At 50.1% G+C, this 21,460-nt stretch overlaps 1 protein-coding gene across 1 annotated transcript in view; it reads left to right on the top strand.

The window, feature by feature from the left end:
- The first annotated feature begins 3,229 nt into the window (after nt 1-3,229).
- PRDM16 (PR/SET domain 16) overlaps nt 3,230-21,460 on the top strand; it is a 275,249-nt gene continuing 257,018 nt past the window's right edge. The window contains exon 1 of the mRNA XM_051637640.1: nt 3,230-3,740. Coding sequence (XP_051493600.1) covers nt 3,704-3,740 — 37 coding nt within the window. The 5' untranslated portion in view covers nt 3,230-3,703. The remainder of the gene's footprint in view (nt 3,741-21,460) is intronic.

Genomic DNA, 21,460 nt, shown 5'->3' with positions numbered 1-21,460 from the left:
ATAACTAGGAAAAGGAGTACCAGGCGACCCCCCACCCCCAGGGAATTACCCAGCGCCCACCCCCCCGTGCAGAGCCCCCGGCGCAGTGCATGGGGCACGGCGCGGAGCTGCTGTGGTGACATGTGTGTTGGCTGGGTGAGGAAGCGGGGCTGGAGGTGCAAACAGGAGCTGGGGCGGATGATATAAACTCTTTAACAGGCGCATTTCACCGCCGGAGCCCCCCGGCCAGCCCCCCCATCCCACTCCCCGGCAGCGGGAGCCCGGTGGGTCCCTCTGCCCTGGCACGCGTGAGGTGGGCAGGGGAAAGGCTGCTCGTTTCCCCCGAGCAGACAGTCGTTAAGGTTACGTAGAAAAGTGGCCGGTTTCGGGGTAGCCGTTTCCCCTCTAAGGGTGCCCCAATCCCCCACGAACCCACCCGAAGGGGCCGAGCACTCGTGTCCCCGGGCGTGCGTGGGGTCCCTGTGCCAGCTCCTTGGCAGCCACCTGAGCTGTCCGGGGGCCAGCACAGCAGCTTCCCATCCGTCTCCCTCCACGCTCGTTCATTCGCCGTTTCCCGTGGAAGCCCCACGCACCCGGGCAGGTGCCAGCCGTAAATCTGGGGACAGCCCCAGGGTGCTCGCCTGGCCGGGTGGGCTGTGCCGGCGGGGAAAGGGGCTGCTGCACACCTGCCCTCGGGGCTCTGCTCTGCCTCAGCCCTCACGATTCCTGCTCGTTTTTCCCGGGGATTGGAGTCTGAAAAGCGGCCAAGCACCCTCGGTAGCCAAGAATAAATATGTGGCACGAGAGGGAAGAGCGTGTCCCGGCAGCGGCGGCTCTGGCGGCCGCACTGCAGCCCTCCCCTCGCTACCGACCCTCCAACTCGAGGGTATTTTTGGGCTTAAAACGAGCGTGTGGAGCGGGGCCCGTTCCCGGGGACTGAACCGCAACCATCTGCTCCTGCCTGGCGCTGGAAGGGACCCTGCTTGTCTGGGGATGGCAGTGGCTCCTTTCCCGCAACCCACCACATCCCGATACCTTCAGCTAAAAATGTTTTCGTTATTTTACACGTCCACCTTCCGCCCCCCCCCGCCTTCTTTCTAACGCTGCCTCCCGCGCAGCGCAAGCCCGAGCGCGGCCGCGCTGCCCTCCGCGGCGGGGGAACCCCCTGCTCCTTGCCCCTCGGCCCGCGAATAACGCGGCCAGAGAGGGAAGGGAACGCGTGGAAAAGGAACCGGATTGCCGAGGCAAACTGAGGGCAATCCCAGCCCTCGGCTCGGCCGAGCTGCCTCCGGCTCGTACCACTACTTCTCGATCGCGGCTTCGCTGGCAGCAGCAGCTCAAGCGTGGGGGAATCTTCCCCCCCATCTCATACACCCCCAAAAGCGTTTTGCGTCTCCCAAAATATTTGCGAGCGGGTCCTCGAGTGCGTGGTTATTTACCGTAGGAGCCCTTTCCTAGGGGGAATCTTAGTGCTGGGGATGCAGTAGATTTTGGCATTAAAAAAGCAAAACCCAACGAACCCGAAACACCTCCCTAAAAGCTGGCTCGGGCCCTCCGTGCCCCTTTGTTTTCCCGTCTCGGGAATTGGGACGCGGGCACCAGGGCATCCTCTTCTCGCTGTATCTGCGGATCTCATGGCTCTGCCTCGGGTCGGGCACGTCCCGAGAGCAACCAGCGTCTGCTGCCCAAAGACCGCTGGAATAAATCGGGAGAAATAACCCGGGACCACGTTTTCAAACTGAAATCTGTCCCATGAGCAGCAAAGTGTGGGGATTGCGGGAGACAGGCACCGTCTGAGATCGTTGGCAGAAATATTTCAATGAATTGGAAACGTTAGAGCTCCTGTTTCACCGGTGGAGCTCAGAGGTTGTTTTTCCAACCTCGGGTGCCCACCGTGCCGTGAAACGGCGACCTGTGCGCTCCCGCGTCCTCCAGGAAGGAATTCACAGGCAGCGTTTCAACATTTTAGGCGACACGTGGCTACAAGTTCCCTTCAAACGTATTTATTTTATTTGGACTCCTGCTCCCCCACCCTTCCCTTTAACACTGGCTCATAGGTAGCATCTGAAAGGGCCCTGCTCCCATTCGCAATTAAAGAGTTTATTGAGGAGGGGAAAACCGGTAATTAGCAGGAATATTCCCCCCCTCCCCAGTTCCACCTGCAGGGCAGGAGTGCAGCTGGCAGAATGGCTTCCAGCAGAGACCTGACGCACCCACAGAAGTTTGCCTTTGTTTTTGCAGTGCCCTTCAGAGAGGGCTCCTGGTTTTTCTGCCGGTGGAGCCCGGTGCGGGTTCGCACCTCCAGCGCAGCCCAAAGCGCTCTCCCTAACCCCATTATTTTATTGAATGTTTATGAAGGCGCGCGCTTTCTCTCTTTCCATATTAATCTCATTAAATCCTACCTTTCAACCTTCTTCCGTGACCATCTGACCTGGCCACTTGAATTAAAATAGTGCTTTCTCCGCAGTCAAAGACAGCACATCAATCATCGGGCTATTTACACTTCGCTCCTTTCTTCAAAGCGGCTCTGCCCGGGCTCTACCTTCGCTCCGGGGCTGGCGGGCAGGTCCTAGGCAGGCTCCGGGGGGTTTGTTGGTTTGGTTTTTTTCCTCCTTCCTTCTTTTCTTTCTCCCCCTTTTCCCGGGTATCCGCGCCTCTCCCGGCTTCTCCCGTCCCTGGGGAGCGTTTCCCGCTCGCCGCCTTTCACCTGAAACGCAAAAATAAACCAGCGACCGCGGCCCCGCTGCTCGTCCCCGCAGCTCCCGGGGCCGCTGCCCGGCGGGGAGGCAAGGGCCGGGGATTCGGGACCCTCCGTATCCCGATCCCCCGGCGGGGACCGCCCGGAGCTGCCCCGGGAGCAGCGACGACCGGTCAGCGCTGCGCCGGCTTCTCCCAGCCCGGGAAAGGGGAAGCAGGGAAGTGGGGTTCGCGTATCTGGGTCCAAAACGTTCACAAACACAAATAAATCAACCCGGGGGAGAAGCAGCAAAGGCTCCCGAGCGGCGGTGCGGAGCAGAAATATTCTGGTAGAAACGCGAGAAATAGGACGGTACAAAACACAGCGCAAATTATGTTATTTCAAAAGTTATGCAAACCCCCCCCCCCCCCCCGCCACCCCCCGAGCCGAAAGGGGAGAGAATGGGGCAAGGGTAAAACGGCAGAAAATCAAGATAGACGCTGATTGCAAAGTTACTGTAAATAAATATTTTTCAGGTCAAAAAATAAAAGCATGTCTTTCTAAAATAGGTAGAAGTACAAGATGACATCCAATAACAAACTCTCTCTACAGCATTGCTATTTAGTAGTAGTAATAACAATAATAAGAATATAATGATAATCACCTCTTTATAGGATGGCACCTTGATCCTTAAATATTGTCCAGTGTGTAAGGTCAGTGTGCGGAGGGTTAGGAGCGGAGAGGGCTGATTTTTCTTAAAGGGGCAGATCAGGGGAAGGCTGTGATGGTGCTGGGAGAGAGGAGGGGGGAGAGATAAGTGGTCTGAAGAAGAGGATAGGACAAAAAAAAAAAACCACACAAAAAAAACAAACCACCCCGATGATGATGAATACATTGGAAAGTTTTTTTGGCCCTGGTGAGGGTGTCAGATTGAATGCTCTGTGCGCATGTGCGAAGGTGTCCAAACTGACAATGCTTGGGAGATGAAGATAGTGTGTAGCTGCTTCTGGGCTCAAGGAGGAGGAGAGGAATCCACAAGCCGACACGATGAGATCCAAGGCGAGGGCGAGAAAACTGCCCAAAAGTAGGTCCTTTCTCTCCCTTCTTCCGCGTACCGCCTCCGCGGCGGCCGGGGCAGGAGGGCGCGGAGCCGGGCCGGGGGCTGCGCGGGGCTGCAGCCCCTCTCCTCCCCGCGGCGGCGGCCAGAGCCGCGCCTCCCGCCCCGTCTGCGCGGAGACCGGCAGCTCCGCGCTCTTTCCGCGCCGCTCCGCGCCTCTCCGCGCTGCCCCCGGGCGCGCTATAGCGGGGAGCCGCGGGCGAACGGCGCGGCGCGCGGGGCCGGGGGAGAAAAGCGAAAGTTAGCTGGAAGTTGACGAAAGGGGATAGCAACTTTTTTTTTTTTTTTTTTTTTTTTTTTTTTTTTTTTTTTTTTTTGAGTCGTTCCAAGTCTTGTGAAATAATATTCCTGGGTTTTGAAATAGTGGGCGCTAGAGGTCTGCGTTTGGCATCTGTCTGCGAGAGCCAGGGAGAGTTAGCGCTGGAAAGGGGGGGGGGGGAAAGAGAGAGGGAGACAGGCAGAGGCGGGTGTGTGTGTGGAGCGGGGGGGGGGGGGGGGGGGAGAAAGAAACCCTCTGGTCTCGGGAACAATTATCGAGGAGAGAGGGAAGGAAGAGAATTTGTAGCAAAAAATGGATCCGCTCTCAGTTGAGGGGCTTTGGATTCGCAGGTCCAGAGGGAAGACCCCGATCGCAGCTCGGGTGTCCCAGCTGGGGGTTAAGAAGGTCTGGGGGAGGGGAGTCTGGGGGGAGTGTCTTTAATTTTTAATTTTTTAAAATTTATTTGGGGGTGGAATTGCAAGCTCGTAAGTCTCGCGCAGCTTTTTCCTCCGTCTTCCACTGGACCCTTTTCCTTTCATTCTTTCGAACCGTTTTTAGGCTGGATTTTTTGGAGGAGGCGAGTGTGGCTTTTCCTGGGAAGAGTGGGGGGGCTCCTGCCCCCGCTCCCGCAGGGTCCAGCTGTAACCGCTTGGGTTGTTTCCTCGCCGTTAGGCTCGGTGCAGCGGAAGGTCCCGGTGCCTGGGCAGCCTGACCCTTTTTCTCTACTATTATTATTATTATTATATTTAGTTTCTGTTTTTCTCGGGCTCTGTGCGAAGTATCAGGCTGCTGCAGAAGTTCCAGCGTAGTCTGCGCTTTGCTCTCAACTGTTGGTAGAGCTCGGAGGGAGGTTCGGAGAGCAGCGGCGCCCAGTTTGGTTAAATCGCGTGGGTTTTCCCAGGGAATCCCTCCGGGCGGACCTGAGGAGCTGGCGAGGAGGGGGTGCGGGCTCCCTGGCAGCCCCTCGCCTGGAGCTCGCCCGCCCGCAGGCCGTGGTAGCCCGCAGGGGCGAGCGGCCCAGGTGAAGGGGGCAGCGGGTGCCCCCAGCCCCGATTTCGGGTGAAATCCTGGGATTAGTTTCCAGCCGGGCTGGCGAAGGGTCCCCGCGCAGGCAGCGCGCTCACCCGCGGGCTCCGAGGTTTATTTTGTCGTTCAAGTTCGTGATTCGGAGCCTCCGCTCCCTTCAAGGTCAGCGGGGCATTTCGTGGGGCAGGTCTGGCCCCGGGGGGGTCCTCTGCGGTTCCCCCAGGGCCCCGCAACCCCCCTTGCCTTCAGAACCCCTTGCTTTGTTCCCGCTTTGGTGGCCGTGGCGACAATCCCGCGGAGGCCGAGCACCCGCTCCGCGCTTCGATGTTGAGAGCGGCACAAGACGCAGGGAGCCCCGAGGCCCAACACTTTTCCTTTCGGTGGCTGCTCCATGAGGATTCCCAAACACCCGCGCACCTTCCTCGCCCGCACAAATGCGGCTCCGCGGGTAGAAACGCGGCTCGGGGTGTTTTACAGTCAGGGCGATCAACGTTGAGCTGCGGCGATATCTGGGAAGTTGTCTTTCAGTTAATCCTGGAATTATTATTATTATTTTCCCCCAATAAACACACGCTTTAAACGCCCCTTTGAAATAATAACTTTTTTTAGAAAGTCATAATTTATTGTTGTAGGTTGTTAAGGAGAAGAGTAATTTTCAGAGCTCTTGGCTGTGAAAGGGAGGTTGAATAGAGCGGAAAATGAAGGCGCTTTTTTTTGCCTTTTTTTTTGTTGTTGTTCCCCTGCGCTTTTTACCTCTGCAAAAGACACCGGGTTTTTGCAGCTGTGTGCGGTGCAGGGTGCGGGTTTTTGCAGCTGTGTGCGGTGAGGAGGAAGCCTCTGCGGTTGAAGGATTTAGGAGGTTTCCAGCGCCCGGCAATCCGAAGTGCAAGGGAGAGGAGCTGGGACTTGTGTGCCTGGACTCAGCTCCTTCCCTTCCGCAGAAGGAGCTCAGAAAGCTCCGGGCTGCGGGTGAGCGCTGCTGATCCCAACTGGAAGTGTCTATTCGGGAAGCCGAGCGCTGATTAAAATCAGGTGTTTAATACAATACAAGGCCCAACGGTTTATGGGGTTTCAGCTGCGGATTTTTTAGGGATCACAGTTCAAAACAGTAGTCCAAAGCTAAGGTTTCAATATCCCAGGAGTATTTATTTGCAAAACAGATTAAACGCGGACACGAGTGTGTGTATCTTGCTGTATTTATGTCGGCGAGGCAGTGAGAACTCCGGCTGCTGCACGAAATCCCGCACGTCCCTTCCCCGCACACCTCGGCTCCCGCACTCCCGGCTGCTCCAGCCCCCATTAGCTTGTGCCTGTGTTAATTAATACCTGCACAGATCCCGGGGTGAAAGCGGCGCGCACACGGCTGGCGGGGCAGCAGCACGCAGTCTGTATTAAAAACACAGTATGTTGTAGAATTTAATTTCATTGGACAATATTTTAAGCAGATGTGAGGCTCCTCTGGGAATTCGACTCTATTACCTGACTTGGAAAGGGGATGAACGTGGCGGTGATGGGGTGTGTGTGTGTGTGGAGGGGGGGGGGGGTAGGGGAAAATTCTCGGCAATTTTAACCCGGCTCGCCAGGAGAAAGGCAGGTATCGGGGGCGGCGGAGCTGAACCAGAGAGGGGAATTGTTTCCGCTCGCTTTATCGCTCACTTGTGGGGGTGGGTGTCCGTAGGAACGGCTGTAAATCACAACGTGCAGGTTGGGGGGGCACGGGGAGGCGCAGCACCTCCCCGGGTGCCGCGGGAGCCCCGGGGAGGCAGGGCCGCTCCAGGTGAGCACTGGCACCCCGCACCCCCCGCGGGCTTCCCCGTCCATCGGGGCCCACGCAGCCCCGTGTCCGGTGGTTTCGAGGAGCTCGGCGGGGGTCTCTGCCGCAGCGAGCAGGTAGAAGAAGGCCGGGCCGGGTCCCTGCCCGCGGTCACGGGGTTTCGTCCTTCAGCGAGAAAACAAAAGTTTGGTGACAAGGGAAAAGCTTCTACGAAAGCTGATGATCCCTTTCCTACTAATGGGGAGGTGGAAAAGCGGCAAATAAGTTAGACGGGTGCCCCACTTTATAAGTGAATTTGTTCCCGTTCGAAATTCCTGAATAACGTTTGCAAATATTATCCCAAACCAGACACGGATGGGAATTTGTTTGATCTCGGGCTTTAAATAAAGATTCGTGCTGCATATCGCTGGCTGGTATTTCTACGGTGCTGTTTGCTTTTCGTTATTAAGAACATGACAAAGTCAAAGTTTCAAGCCTGAGTTTTTAGGCAGAGCTGTTGCATCCTCCCGCGAGGGCTGGATGGACAGGGAATGGTTGGGAATCCAGCCGTGCCCTCCCCTGTACTCGTTCCTCGCTCTAAGACTTTGCCTTCGAAGAGAAGCTGGCTTCCCCTTTGCTGATATACTATTTTTATTCGTTTTAACTGAGGCTGAGGAGATGGTGGAGGGCGAAGGGAGCGGGAGGCTGGAGCCCAGGTACCCGCTGTCGGCGGGCGGCTCTGCCTGTGCTCGCACCGACGGTCCCATTTGCGGTGGTTTGGGGCTTTTGGGTTATTTTACAGCTTCAGCTTCGACGTATCTGCCCAGACTCGGGGAGCCCGAGCTGGAAACGGGTTCTGGACCCCCCAGAAACAAACAAATCCCGGGAAACCGCTGGGAAAAGGAGAAGCCGCGCTGCTGTCCCGGCCCGGGGGTGCGGGGGGGTCCCGATATGCCCTCCCCTCGGTGGCCGGGGGCTCTCCGTGCTCGCCAAGCCGGGCCCCGGGCTGCGCAGCGCTGTGCGGGGCCGGGGCAGGTGCGTGGCCCCTGCGCTGGGTCCCCCCGGTCTGGCTGCTTCGCCCTCCCCCGTCCTGCCCCGGATCTGTTCAATTAGGCAATTAGGGATGCCGGGCAGTGAAAAGGGGGGGGAGGGGGGCTAAGGGAGTGGGTTGATCCGCTAATTAAGGTGATGTGTAATTAGCTCTTCAACAAAAATTACCAAGGGTTTAAGATCAGTTTAGTCTTAAGAAAAATAAATCTAAATTCTACAAATACAATTTATCAATTCACCCGCCCTGCCCGCTTGATTTATTTGAGAAAATGCAGAGGGAACAACTGCAAAGCGCTTCCTTCTCGTCCTGGGAAGAAACTTGGCGGTCGGGAGGAATATTTGACGTGGGAGAGCGTTTGAACTCGCCCGCAGACTGGCAGGTTTAAGGTGCCAAAGTGCTAAAGTTGAAGAAGACACAGAAATCGGGGACTGACTCTTGGCCTGCAAGAAATTCAATGCTTGTTAGGGGTCTGTGTAGTTCGTGTGTGATGTTTGATCCACGTGTGTCCACATCACGGGGCACCGGCGTGGGGGAATATAAATAAGTTTATAAAAGTGCATCAAAGGACGGCACGTTGTTCCGATTTCATTAAATTTCCGTGTTCTATAAAAACACCCTGCAGATGCAAGACCTGCCTCTGCTGAACTGATAATGTGCATCCAAAGACCTTGCAGTAAATCACAGGTGCTGTCGGATCACAAAGCAGCGTGTTCTGGGCAGAAATGGTGACTTGTGTTTTTTAAACGTTGCTTAAGAACAAATAAAGCTGCCTCATTTTTAGGCTTTGTATTGGAACTGCGGCGTAAGTTCAAGTTCAGCGGCAGCAAATTGCGTCTTTATTAGCTGGGGGGCGGGAGGGGAATAATTAAAACAAGCGTAGTTCTAAAGGTTGACATTAAAAAAATACCTGGTGAAGATCCTGCGGGCAGAAAGAGCAAAGAATTGCTCCTCTGTTCCGCGCACAGCCGCGGCCCGGTGCTCAGTCACACGCTTCCAGGAGAATGAGCCTTTCCATGGGCAGGATCCCGGGCTCTCCCCGCGCACCTGAAACCCTCGCAATCTCCACTCACTTCTGGGCAAAAGGCGAGGCGGGAGCTAGGATTTCACAACACGGGAGCAGGGTAATTCATCGCTGTGGCTCCCTGTAATCATACCCCGGCTCCTCAGTCGGATGTAACCGCTCCATGGCCGGGGCTGCTCCTGCCTCGGGGCTGCACAGGGTGGGCTCAGGAGCCCGAGGGGAATGACAAGGGCATCTTCTGCTGGAGAGGGAAATATCCTTCTGCGCCGTGACTGCCTTCATTAATGTTTATAAAGCACCCGGAGCCTCTCAGAAGGAAAGGCCCTATTGAGCGAGAAGTATTATTATTGTTATTATGCCTGTGATTATTATGGCTTATATATTTTATAAAAGCTCGGTGCTCTTTAATATAGTGCTTCAAAGACAAAGGCCCCGAGAAGTTTGCAAACAGTGCAGGGTGAGGCTCGGTAGCCACCTTGGCGGTGGGGAAGGTGTTTGTTGGTGCTGGGCACGGGGGTGTGTGGGGACAGGGGGGTCCCTGCCCGCTGCTGGGGGCAGCCCAGGGAGAGGACCCGCAGCTTGCAGCCTTCTTAACCGCACAGTTCGCCTTCTCTCTGTGTATTATCAGCTGTTTGGTTTTTCTTATTATTTTTATTTCCGCCCCCCCCCCCGTTGCAGTAAATTTACGGTGCGTGGAATTGTTTATAGGGAGAAAAACAACAAGTCGGTTTCCAGCGCAGCCGTCCCTGCTGCCGAGGCGGTGGCTGGGCTGGGGGAGCTCCCTGAGGGCAAGTCCTGCTTTGTTTCCACAGCCTGGTGCTTCTCCCACTGTCGCTGGGTAGGTTTGTTTATTCCCAGTTAGAGACGATTTCAATGATAAACTCGCGCAATTCTGAACGGTGACGGGAAGGGTCAAAATCTTTGCTGAATGATGATTTTCCTCATGCCTGTTTCCCCGAAGATATTTTTAATCCTGTAGGGGCAAGTGACCATAAATATGCACACACGTATGTACAGTGTCCATCTGCAGTTCAGGATTAGGACATCTGAAGGATATGTGCAAACACATTTGTTTCCACTCTCTGGGTAACAGCCTGTTGATATGTCAGTACTCTACAGCATTCCACACCAAAATTACTGCTGTGTTTTCTGATCTTAAATATGCCTCTTTTTTTTTTCTTCCCTTCTTTTATTTTTTTCCTTTTTTTCTTTTTTTTTTTTTTCCTTCCCTTCTGGAGGAATTTCAGGTCGGGGATGTCATAGTGGAAAAGATCTATGACCTTATTATTGTTTTTTATTTTCTGAGTGGGTTTTCACACATCAGTGCTACCTACTCATGGGATGTTTATTTTTGTTGCAGTAGGTTGTGAAGTTCTGTAGCATCCAAATCTGTCACAGACAGTCCCTGTCCCAAAGAGGTTTTTTTTCCTTCTCACCAGTGAATGGTGTGACCCTCTTTCCTAATAAAAATGAAAAATTACTTTAATTCCTGGAATAAGTGTGCTCTTCGTGCTTCTGAACGCTCATACACTGAATAAGCAGCTTGCTTTTTTTTTTTTTTGTAATTGGGAAGAAATCTCCCTGCACTGAGGGTCATGGTGTGTGCTTCCCATCGGGAGGCAGGGCTGGAATCTCAACTGCTCTTCCATGGGGTAAGGTGCTTCTCTGTGCCAAGGTGCCAATTCACAGTTGCTCTGGTCAGCAGAGCTCTGGGGGCAAGACTGGCAGAAAGGAAAGTTTCTCCTCAGGGGATGGACCAGCTTCCACCATGTCCCCCCTAAGATCTACTTTGCCTGAATTCACAACAGAAAAGTTAGGAAGGTTTTTTTTAATTCTTTTTTGTACCACTGAACCCCCTTTTGTACTGCAAACAAGGCCACTGGTCCTCTCGGGGAGACATTTTCCAGCTGCAAATGGACTAAGACAGCCAAATTATTTCCAGTAGGCCTCAGAATAATGCAGCTCTCACGGTAAATCTTGGGCTCTGGGCTGGTGGGGAAAGATTTCATCTTTCCTGAACCATTTGCTTTTTGTAACACTGGGGAGAAAACTGGGGGAGGCTGGACCAGAGCTCTGCCCAGAGGAGTGACTGCACAAGGGTTTGGGGTGAAATGTCAGAGCAAAATAAACTGGGTGGTGATTTATTTTTTGTCTTGATAGTTTTACATCTTTCAGGTGTTTTGCTTTAAGGTAATATTTTGATGTGGTGGGTTTCTGCTGGTCTGTTTTCTTTGGCTTAGGGGCTCTCTCACCAAGGCCCTCAGACACAATGCCCCGGCCTCAGTTATTGGGATCAATTTAGCCATCATTACCAGATAACACTGTCAGCCCATTTGAGATACATATTTGTTTAATAGTTAATGTTCTGTACCAAATAGAGAGGGTGGGGAGAAGTCAAACTGTAGTGAACGCTCTGCTTATTTTATATCCACTATAACTATTTTTGTCCATGAAAATTGGCTTAATTATATCAATGGAATGTTTCTTTTTCAATTCTGTATGCAATTAGTCCATCTTGCTGGCTGCAATTTATTTTAATAAAAAAATAAACCAGTGGCGTGTTCAGTTCCTCATCCCCTGGGGACAAATGCGATTGGTGTGTTTAATTTCATTAACTACAATGCGGCCTACTGGAAAAATGTATAAAATCAGCTTTATACAGCTTAAACACTGGCATTTGAAACAAATCATTACTGCATTAGCTGTCACACTGGTAATTCTAGAATCCAAGACAAAAATATTATAGCTGTTTTTATAACCCTCTGCAAATACGCTGTTAAAATAATTTGTAATCATTTTTTAAACATGCCCCGATGTTTTTAGTTAAAATATCTTATCACCACCGAAGAAGGCTGGCTATTCATTATCACATGTGTGTTTTATTGAATGATTCATAGGTTGCTCCTCCTGCAGAAAACCCAGCCTGTCTGCCTGAAGCTCCCCAGTTGGAAGATGGGCTGGGAGTGGGGAGGGAAGCACGTTTCCCTCAGCATTTTCCAGCCGAATTTCCTTGTCCCAGTGTGCCAGCCTGGCTGCTGGGCACGCAAGTGCCAGGACCAGGTTTGTTTGGTTTTTTTCCCGGCGGCGCAGCCTGAGAACAGGCTCAAATTCAGCATCGTTTCACATGGTTTCACATCCTTTTCGCTTTGGTTGCACACGCGACCTGGTGGGCAACACCTCCAAGTGGGGCTGAGCGGTTTCTGGGCTCCCGGCGGGGCGTCCGCACCCCGGCTCCTGGGCGCGGGGTTTGGCTGGAATTGCCTGTCCCTGCAGGAAGGGGCAGAACAGCCCGGGCTCAGCAGGACCTGAGCCCCGGGGGGGACAGGACTGGGCACTTGACCTCCCTCACAACTCTCTTTCCTATGCTTTGTTAGCCAAGGTTCTTTCTCAGATACCGCGATGGAGCCACAAAACTGCTCTCTGCTGGTTTGATGCAGACTGGCTCGGTTCAGGGGCTCTGTATCATCAGGGCCCACGGGCCTCCCTCTCGCTGAGCACTGGGCTTAAACCGACAAAAATCAGGATTTTTTTTTATTATTTTTTTTTTTTTAATGAAAGGCCAGATCCTCAACTCATGTAAATCAGGATCAACAGCAATGAAACTCATTTTCACCAGCTGAGGACATGACCCAAGAGACTTTGTGCATAAGTGCATAAAACATACAAATACTGGGGTGCAGCTGATTTAAGGGGATTCACTTTCAGCATCTGCAGATCAATAGCTGATGCAGAAATGGAACTTGGTTTTTTGTGTTTGTTGTTGGTTTTTTTTTCCCCTTAACTTCTGGAATAATTAAATAACCTCAGCATATTTTAGACAGCTTGCTGTTTTCTGAAGTGCCATGGACTTGCTTCCCAAAGATGGGATGCCCAGAGGATGGGCCCTGTTGGACAGAAGCCATCTGTTCCCTTCCATGCTTTATGCCTTGATTTCCCTCCCCCCCCCCTTTCTGCTGTTACAAACAGTAGTTGATTTTCTTTTCCATATCTTTAACTTCACAGCAGCGGTGTTTTGCTAGAAGTGATATCGAGTTATTGCTTTATTGGTATTACAGGGGGGGGAAAAAATCAACTTTATTTCCTGCTTGATATAAAATCTCTTCAGGGGAGTGGAGAAGGTAAATGCGGTTTCCCTCACCAGGCTGAGGAAGCAACTGTATTTAGGATGTGTATTGATTCTCTCAGCCCGGCATTATTTGGCTTTGTGTGAACGATTCCTTGGCTGTGAGGAAATGTGGAAAGTTGGATGCAAAGTTTCGCCCAGAACATGGAAAAGTGGTAGAACTGGGCAGGAGTGGACCTGGGGAGGGTTTCTTGTGCTGTTCTTGTTGAAACAAAACCCCACCACGCTTGGAGCACATTGAAAGGAGATCAGTTGATCAGAAATTATGCAGGAAAAGCAGGAATTCTGTCTTTTCCCTAGGCTGATGAGCTAGACCAGCTTGAGCAAATAACTTCCCCTCAGCTACTTCAGCAGTGGAAAGGGAGGGATGTGCAAACCCGCCCTGGTGATCGCTGGAGAAACGACTCGTTAATGACCTTTGTGTCTGTCCCAGCCCCACTGAGGTCCTGGGGACACTTGTGCTGAATTTACTGCATCGGATTTTTTTTCTTTTTGTGAGTTTCAGATGTGTCTAAAAGTCTTTTATTCCGTCTCAGATACATACATATATATATATATATATAAAGCTTTTGTTTACATGTAGTCTGGCTTTTTCCTTCCTTTCGGGCTCGTATTTACAATGAATAGACCTTTTGGGCTCAATCACATAAATTAATTTTTAAATGGTTGTGCTTGAAGTTCATGTAGTATAAAATTGCTTTGCCATTTTTTTTTCCTGTTTATAGAAAAGGACTGGTTTCATTTTATGTTTTAGTACATAAATGTGAAATAAAGAACATGCACAAGTTGCAAGTGATCATGTATTTTATTTTAGAATTATCACATAGGAATAAAATAAATGTAAATCCCTACATGGCACAACAGTCATATTTAAAAAGCAGTTGATACCTCATGGAGGACTTTGAAAAGCCTTCTGCTCAGAAACAGTTCTGCTCCTCTAGCCCATATATAACAAATAAAATGCAACTCTTTGCTACTTTGGGAGTTCTTAAATTCTTCCTGCTAGAATAGTCTTCAAGTGTTTATCCAGATAAAGTTCAGAGCAGAATTTTGTTCTTTGTCTCCTTTTTACTATAGTGTCTTAAGGAGGCAGCTTTCAGGAAAGCCAAGGGATGTCATGGATGTGTCCTTAAGGAACTGTCTGAAGAGCTTCTGATGCTCCCTCAGACCTGCTTTCCCAGACATGTAGGGGGGTACCTGTGTATCTAAGACCCCTTAGGTACATTTTAGTGCTTCCTCACATTGTTTAATGGGAGGGTTTATGGTTATTTATAGATAAAAAAGCAGGCAGCTGAGGAGCACAATGGCTTCCAGCCTGTTCCCTGTCTCTGAACACTCCTCTGGATCCTCTGGAGTGTGTCAGGCAGGCAGAGAGGTGGGTGATGCAGGTGCTAAAGGCCTAAATGTTCCAAAGTATGTATTTAATTTCCTCTTTAGATGCACGTATTACTTTTTAAATCCCATTTCAGATGAAAGAGCATTTTTGTGTGGTTCTTCAGTGAACGTGTAGCTCTGGGAGCCCTGGATGAGCTCAGGGGCTCAGTGCAGTGGCACGTGTGGCCTCAGGAAGTGCCCAGAGGATCCAGGAGCTGATGCCCTGGAGAAGGGTTGATGTATGTGATGGTGCTGTCTGTTCCTGTGAACCTTTCCATGAATCTATTATTTAACCAATGGCAGTAACTGTTATGGAGGGTTTTTTTCAAAGCATAATTGTGAAGCAGTTTGAGTCTCGAGGTGTTAACCAGAACCTTGTCCTGCCACAGAATTAATTCTGTTAATTGTCTCCTCTTTGTGTTTGTGGCTGCTCTACCTGGGGGACTGCAGTTATGTTGAATTTTGCTTCTCAGCAGGAGTGATGGAAGGAAGAACCTGTTCAGTTTGTCTGGGGAAGCTAAGGTTCCTGTAGGTCAGTAATTCAGACCTAAAAAAAAGCTCAGAGTAAAGGTCCATCCCATCTTCTGTGCCTAGAGCCTTACTGGACGTGGGGGGGGGGAAGGAAACAAGAACCTACATAAGGATTTCTGGAGCTGGTTTGGAGCCCTCCAATCTTTTCTAAGGACAATACTGAGAACATAACTTCAGGAAAATGGAGGCTGCAGACCAGGAAACAGAAATTCCATGGTGGAAGTTTGGCTTTAACCTTGTGTGGGTGATTGTTGTCCTAAGGGAACCTTCCCCATCACCAAAAGCAGCACTGCAACCTCACTGCTGAGCACCTGAAACCTCTGGAGTTCATGGTAGTCCTTCCATGGACTTTGGAGCAGGCCCTCAAGGCACTAAACCCTTTGGGACATCAGTGCTATTTGCATAGGAAGAGTTTTTCTTATATCAGTTGGTATGTAGTGCTGGTTAATGATTAACTCCCAAGGGTCTGGTGTAAGATAGAGCTCTTTCCATGGGTGAAATCAGCTGTGCCTTGGCTTCTAAAGTCCTTTTTCTGATGTGGCCTGGCTTTTAAAATACTGATAAATGTTTGAGTTGTTTTTTTTTGTTTGTTTGTTGGTTTGGGTTTTTTTTTATTGTAACTTGAAGAACTATATTCCTGATTTTTCTCAAACAGCCTTGAAAAATGTGTATTTGCTGCCCCTTCAGAATCCCAGGATGAGGGGAATAATCCCATCCCATGGTCATGTTTCAGTACCTGGAGACTGAAGAAGCAGCTTTGAGGGCTTCCCAGTTGGTATATGTCTGTACATCTAGCTGCCAGTTGCAAGCTGGAGCTCTGTAAGGGATGTTCTTGGTGACAGTGACAGATTCTTTACCTTTCTTTTTACTTCTTTTGGTGAGATTCCATCATACGTGTTTGAAATGAGAAGAACCCCTAAAAACACAGACAAATACCTGCTGATCTATCAGTTTAGAGCCCAAATATTGGAAGAGCAGCCTTTTAGATCAATCTTGTGCCTCAGTGCTCGTATTGGAACAAAAAAAAAAGCACTTCTGAAAAATGACTGAATTCTCCTTGCAGTGTCAGGTTCCCAGATAATGATGTGTCTGTGTGTGAAAATATTAAATTGCAATAACATGCAGAGTGAGTGGCTTTCTGAATGGGGTATTCAGCTCACAGCTTGGACTATACATAAAGCTAGTGAGTGACAGAATACAAATGGTGTCATAAAACATCAGGGGAATTTACAGCCAGTCTCAATCTTTTTGATCTATATTCTATCTATGGAGCGCTCCCGATCTATCTTTAGTTAATGAAACAGTTAAACATATTTAATTATTTATCGCTGTTTAATGTCAAGAGTTATCAAAACAGATTACATTTCCACACACACATTTTAAGGTATTAGGAGAAATCGTGTGTACTGAAGTCTGGGATGTTTCCTGTCCAAAGGCAACGCTTTCAAATGCATCTCCTCGTGGAGATGTTTTTACATCACAGTGGTTTGCTGGCAGCAGCCCCTTTCAGTGCTTTGGTGGAGAGCAGGCTTCATTTCTAAAACTTTCCTTCTTTCTTACCCCAACGGCCTGTATTCCTCATAGAAAAAGTAGGCAAGTGAGAACTCGGTTCTAGTTGAGGGGAGGAATGGAGCAGAAGGGGGCAGTTCTCGGAGGGTCTGGGCTGCCCCACCTCTCTGATCCGGCCCAACAGCAACGAGCCACATTGAACAATCCCTTCAAAACCGGGTCTGCTGTGCCCACCCCTCGAGATCAGCCCTACAGGGCTCCTGTAGTGTCACCTCCAGCCCCGGAGGCTGGCACAGGGTCCTGTGGGGCTGCCTGGCTCTGCTCGCCTCGCCCGGGGTGTCTGCACATGAAACACCGCCCGGAAGCTCCCTCGGCAGCCCCTGGAAGCTGGGGGGCCCTTCAGCAAGGGCAGGTGGGGACCCCACTGCACCCCCCGGCTGTGTCCCCCCTCGGAAGGGCGTTTCAGCAGGGCAGAGCCCCCCGGGGGCTGCCCCAAGTGCTGCTGAGCCGGGTCGGGGCTGGGGGCAGGGGCTGGGGATCCCTCGGCCACACCACCTGGGTCTTCTCGGGTGGCAGCTCTGATAAGAAATCAGTCTTTCTTCTTGCCTGAGCCCGCCCTTTCCCCCCCGGTTTTAAATTGCTGTCCCCCCCCGACAGGCGACCCTTGTTCAAAGCGGAGCGGGGAGGAGGCCGGTGCTGCTGCTGGGCCTGAGGGTCCATTACCAGAGGACTGGATCCCCTGGGGCTCTCTGGGGACACAGCCCTCCTTGGCCCCCCAGACAGAGCGGGGATTGTGAGGAAGGGGCCGGGGGAGGCAGGAGCCCAGCCCCGCTGGTCTCTGACAAAGAAACCTCAATACTTTTATTCAGCGCAAAAATGGAATCCTGCTTCTGGGGGAGCTGGGGAAGCCCCAGCCCGGCGGCTGTGTGCCCTGCCCCTGGGCTCTGGCCGGGGAAGAGCTTTTCTCAAGGGGGGCTGAGGACTTTACACGTGAAACGAGATTAAAGCCAGCATGTTAAGTATCAATGTTTCGTTGCAGTCACGTGCCAGGCAGGAATGAAACCTGAAATAAGCTTGAAGGATGGCATGTCCCCGTCAGGAGGCACCACGAAGTAGTGTTCTTCTGGTCCAGGCAGGTTAGGGGCTACTCCAGGTATTGCAGCACTCTCTTCTAAGAGTCACTTCAGTACAGCTAAGTGGAATCACCATCTCTTGAAGCAGCCTGCCATAAGAACCCTGCCGAGGGCAGCCAACCTGGGTAATCGCTTCTTAGAGAAGGTTTGGTGTTGTAGGCATCAGCAAGAGCACATGGGGAATTGCCTTGGACTTCATCTAGTTTCTTCAAGAAAGGGGAAACCTCATCAGTGCGTCTGCTGGTTCATTGTATCACCTGTTGTTATTTTCAGCAATGCAGGCCAAAAATTCACTATGCTGTTAGATTAATTAGTGTGTTAGGTTTTATGATTACAGCTGATGAGGAGCAATGTTTTTAATGCAAGGTGTTGGAGCCAAAGGAACAAATTTTAGTATCAGAAGAGGACAAAGAGGTGCTTCAGATAAGGTTTCCTGCCTTCAGTGTTGTGCAGGTAGTTTAATGATGGCAGATGTGGGGTGTGGTGGGTTAGTGGAGCTGAGTTTAAAAGGAGGAATCCCCGTTTTTCTGTAGGATGAAAGTTGCTGGGACGAAGTCTATCATGAAATACTTGGATGAACTAGCAGGAATGTTTTGATGGCTGCAGTCTAAATTCTGGTTCTGAACTCTTCAGCAAGTGTGTATACTAGAGCAAGGGACGTTATTTGCAAGAGTAAATTTATGCTTGTAGTGAAACCTTTGTGTAATGGAGCCTGAGATAATGTTCTTCTGTTTTCCCACCTGCCTCCTTCTCCCTCTCAAGAGAGTAGGTAGAACAAAGATAAGGGAGGAATAGTGAAAAGGGCCCTGATCTCAAAATAGCTTTTCTATGTACACATTTTTCTCTGCATTACATAGATTCTTTTTTGCCAAATCTTTCTCGCTGCTCTTTCTTATCCGAATTCCAAAATCTATTACTGGTTTATGTTTTAAACAGGGTGAAATAATGTTGGGAAGTCTTGGCCATTGTAAAATGCAACTGAAATTGTTGTGACCCTCCAGAACTGGACCTGAGAGATTCAGGATTGTGTTTTCTGGCTGCTACCTGCAGTCTTAACACTAAATCAATGTGCAGCTAAAAAGCAAACTCGATTTTTTAATTGCTTGAGCCAAGTCACTCAGCTCTAAGTGAAACTATTTATTTATTTATTTATTTATTAATGGGCTCAGAATTTCATGTTTTCATTTCTAATCCCTGGAAAATGGCAGCAATTTTGGTTTTTGTGCTCAGGTTTGCTCATGGAAACACCTGGTAAAAGTGCTGATCTCATAGTGCTGTCTTGAGCTGTGGGAGGGACTGCTCTCCTTGCTCTCAGAGAAGGGAAAAATCCACAGAAATTGGTGTCTGCATGAGAGAGTCAGATTCCCTTCAGACTATATAGCTAGGGGGTCCAATTCCCTTGTAGTTCTGTCCCTTGGAGCCAAGAGCTGGTCCTTTGTAAGACAAACACTTAAGGAAGATTATTATTCCTCTTAGTCTCTCTCCTGTGGTGAAATAGAAATGCTTCCATCTTTGCTACAAGCTTCCTAGCACAGGAAATATTCCGAGGTTGGGACAGTTGCTGTTTGAGGCACCCACCGGTGGGATCGAGTCCTCTCTGATGCCACCTCAGTCCAAACAGGGATTTTCCCTGGGGAGCCCTGGTGCCTGGAGAAGCCAGCTGGGCTGGAGCCGTGGCTGGATACCCTGCACAGCCAGGGCCTGTTGGCCGTGAGCTGATTCCTGTGCTGCCTGAGACCTGCAGCTGTCCAGGGAAAGGACCTTCCTGGATCCAGCAGATCCCCTTGGTTCTTTACGCTGGCATGAGCTGCAGCTTCCAGGAGTTGGGTGGCACAGCCAGGCTGGAGGGACACTTTTTTTCCCAGGTCAGTGAGGAGGTTATTTATAGTCTAGCAGACCTCTCGGTGGAAGAGAAGTCAGAGTCCATTATGTCATATTAAAAATATTGATAAATTATAGATTATTACTTAGCCTATTTAGGCTTCAAGTGTGAGAAGCTGGTTTCCATAAATCACTGGGCTCCTCCAGGACTCCAGGGAGCTGGCAAGTCTCATTTAGGAAGTAGAAACCTGGCCATGTGTCAGGGCTGAGCAGGGCTGGTCTCCGTGCCCACTGCCAGGAACGTGCAATCCAGGCACTGCTCTGCCAGGATGGGTGGGAATTCCTACATGGTTTGGAGGATGGAAGTTGCTCAAAATAGGATCTTTCAGTAAATAGATTTGTAAGTCTTGAACACCCAGCGCTGGCTCCCAAGGTGTAATTCCTGGAAGGATGGGGCAGCTGTATCAGAGGTGATAGCACCTCTGCAGGGATAATGAGCTGTCAAGGGGAGCATCTTAATTTTAAAGGTTAATTCTAAATGGATCCTGCCTGTACAGTTATTGTAGGAGCAGTTTCTGGCAGGAGGAATTCTTGTGAGTCAAGTACTGGAATTTCAGAAGCGCTTTCCTGGGCTGCAGGGCTGATTTGTACCCTGTGATAAACAGAAAACATCTCACTAGGTTTGTAGGAGGGGGACATCTGGGTGAGAGGAGACACCAGCTTCACGGGGCAGAACTGTAAGGGGAATGAATTCTGAGGGTTCTTGTGCAGTTGTGAAAAGCCCAGATTCTCTTCCTGTACCTTGAGCTACACATGGCAGAGATACTGGGGAAGAGAAGTTGGAATTAAAGTGAAAGCATGGCTGAGATGAGACAAGGTCTGTCTCACTTCGGTGGGAACAAATCCATCTTTTTATTTTTTCTTAGTGTATTGCTCTTTTTCTTGGCTTGTGTAATCAAAAATAGCTGTTAAAAATTTAAGTCCTTTAGTAATTATTAATTTTAAGGCATTATTTTACCCCTTGTTAAACTTCAAAACAAACATGTTTAGCTGTGAAAACTCCTGCGCGGAAGAGGAAGCAAATTTGTTAAAGAAAAATAATCTGAGTGTTGACCTAAAAGTCAGAGGTTTATTCCTGTTATTTCTCAGTTTCATTTCTTGCAAGAAGGTCTGTCTCCTGCTCACTGTGGGCACCCGCTGAGAGGGAAAGTGCTGGGATCTTGTCCCTTGGTGCTGGATTTTTATTAGGCTCTGTCACCCAGTGTCACTTGGCTATGTACTGATTTCCTGCACACAGTAAACACCCCCTAACCCCCCAAAAAAACCCCAAACCCAACCAAACCCCCACCAGGGCAGTGAGCCACATGGGTCCCCTGCCCTGCATCTAGAGAAAAGCCTGACAACAAACCCGAGCTGAGGCCAGAGCAGATTTCCTGGGAGACACGTCACCAAGGAGCCGCGCTTTACTCGAGATGTGTCACTTTGCAGGGACCTGCTTCACAGTTTTACACACTTTGGGGCTGGTTTCGCTGTGAGAACATTGAGTGAGTGGTTCCCAGAGCAGTTTTGTTGCAGCCCAACCAGTTTTGGGGTGTTGGAGGAATCCCTACCCTCTGGAAGCTGATGCTGAAGCTTCTGACGTTTCCCCATTGACATGCGGCAGGAGTTTCCCCTTTGATTAAACAAATGATGCTTTGCTTAATTTGTCTAAGTTGGCTGTTTTTATGAAATATGCACTTAATTAAGTAAGAGAAATACAGAAATATGTTTATTCTCAAGATTTATGCGAAAAATGAGAACCCCACTGAAATTTCCAGTAGTGAAGCAATTAAGTAATGGAATTCCACAGTATAAACATAGTATAATTCAGCTATAAAAACGATGTCTAAGTAATGTTAATGAGCTGACTCGAAGCTGCAAAAGCTAGAAAAGTTCACAGTTACAGATGAATATTGAATTTGTTCTGAATTATAACTGAAATAAACTTATTTTGCATAAGGAATAAATGCAGCCCCAGTCCAGGCTCTGTCCATGGGCACGATATTCCAGGTGAACATCAGCTAAATGTCAGGGCAGCAAAACTGGT

Source organism: Apus apus, chromosome 20 (assembly GCF_020740795.1).
Source record: "Apus apus isolate bApuApu2 chromosome 20, bApuApu2.pri.cur, whole genome shotgun sequence".
Lineage (NCBI taxonomy): Eukaryota > Metazoa > Chordata > Aves > Apodiformes > Apodidae > Apus > Apus apus.
The sequence above is the reverse complement of the archived record's forward strand: the minus strand, read 5'-3'. Positions and strand labels throughout refer to the sequence as shown.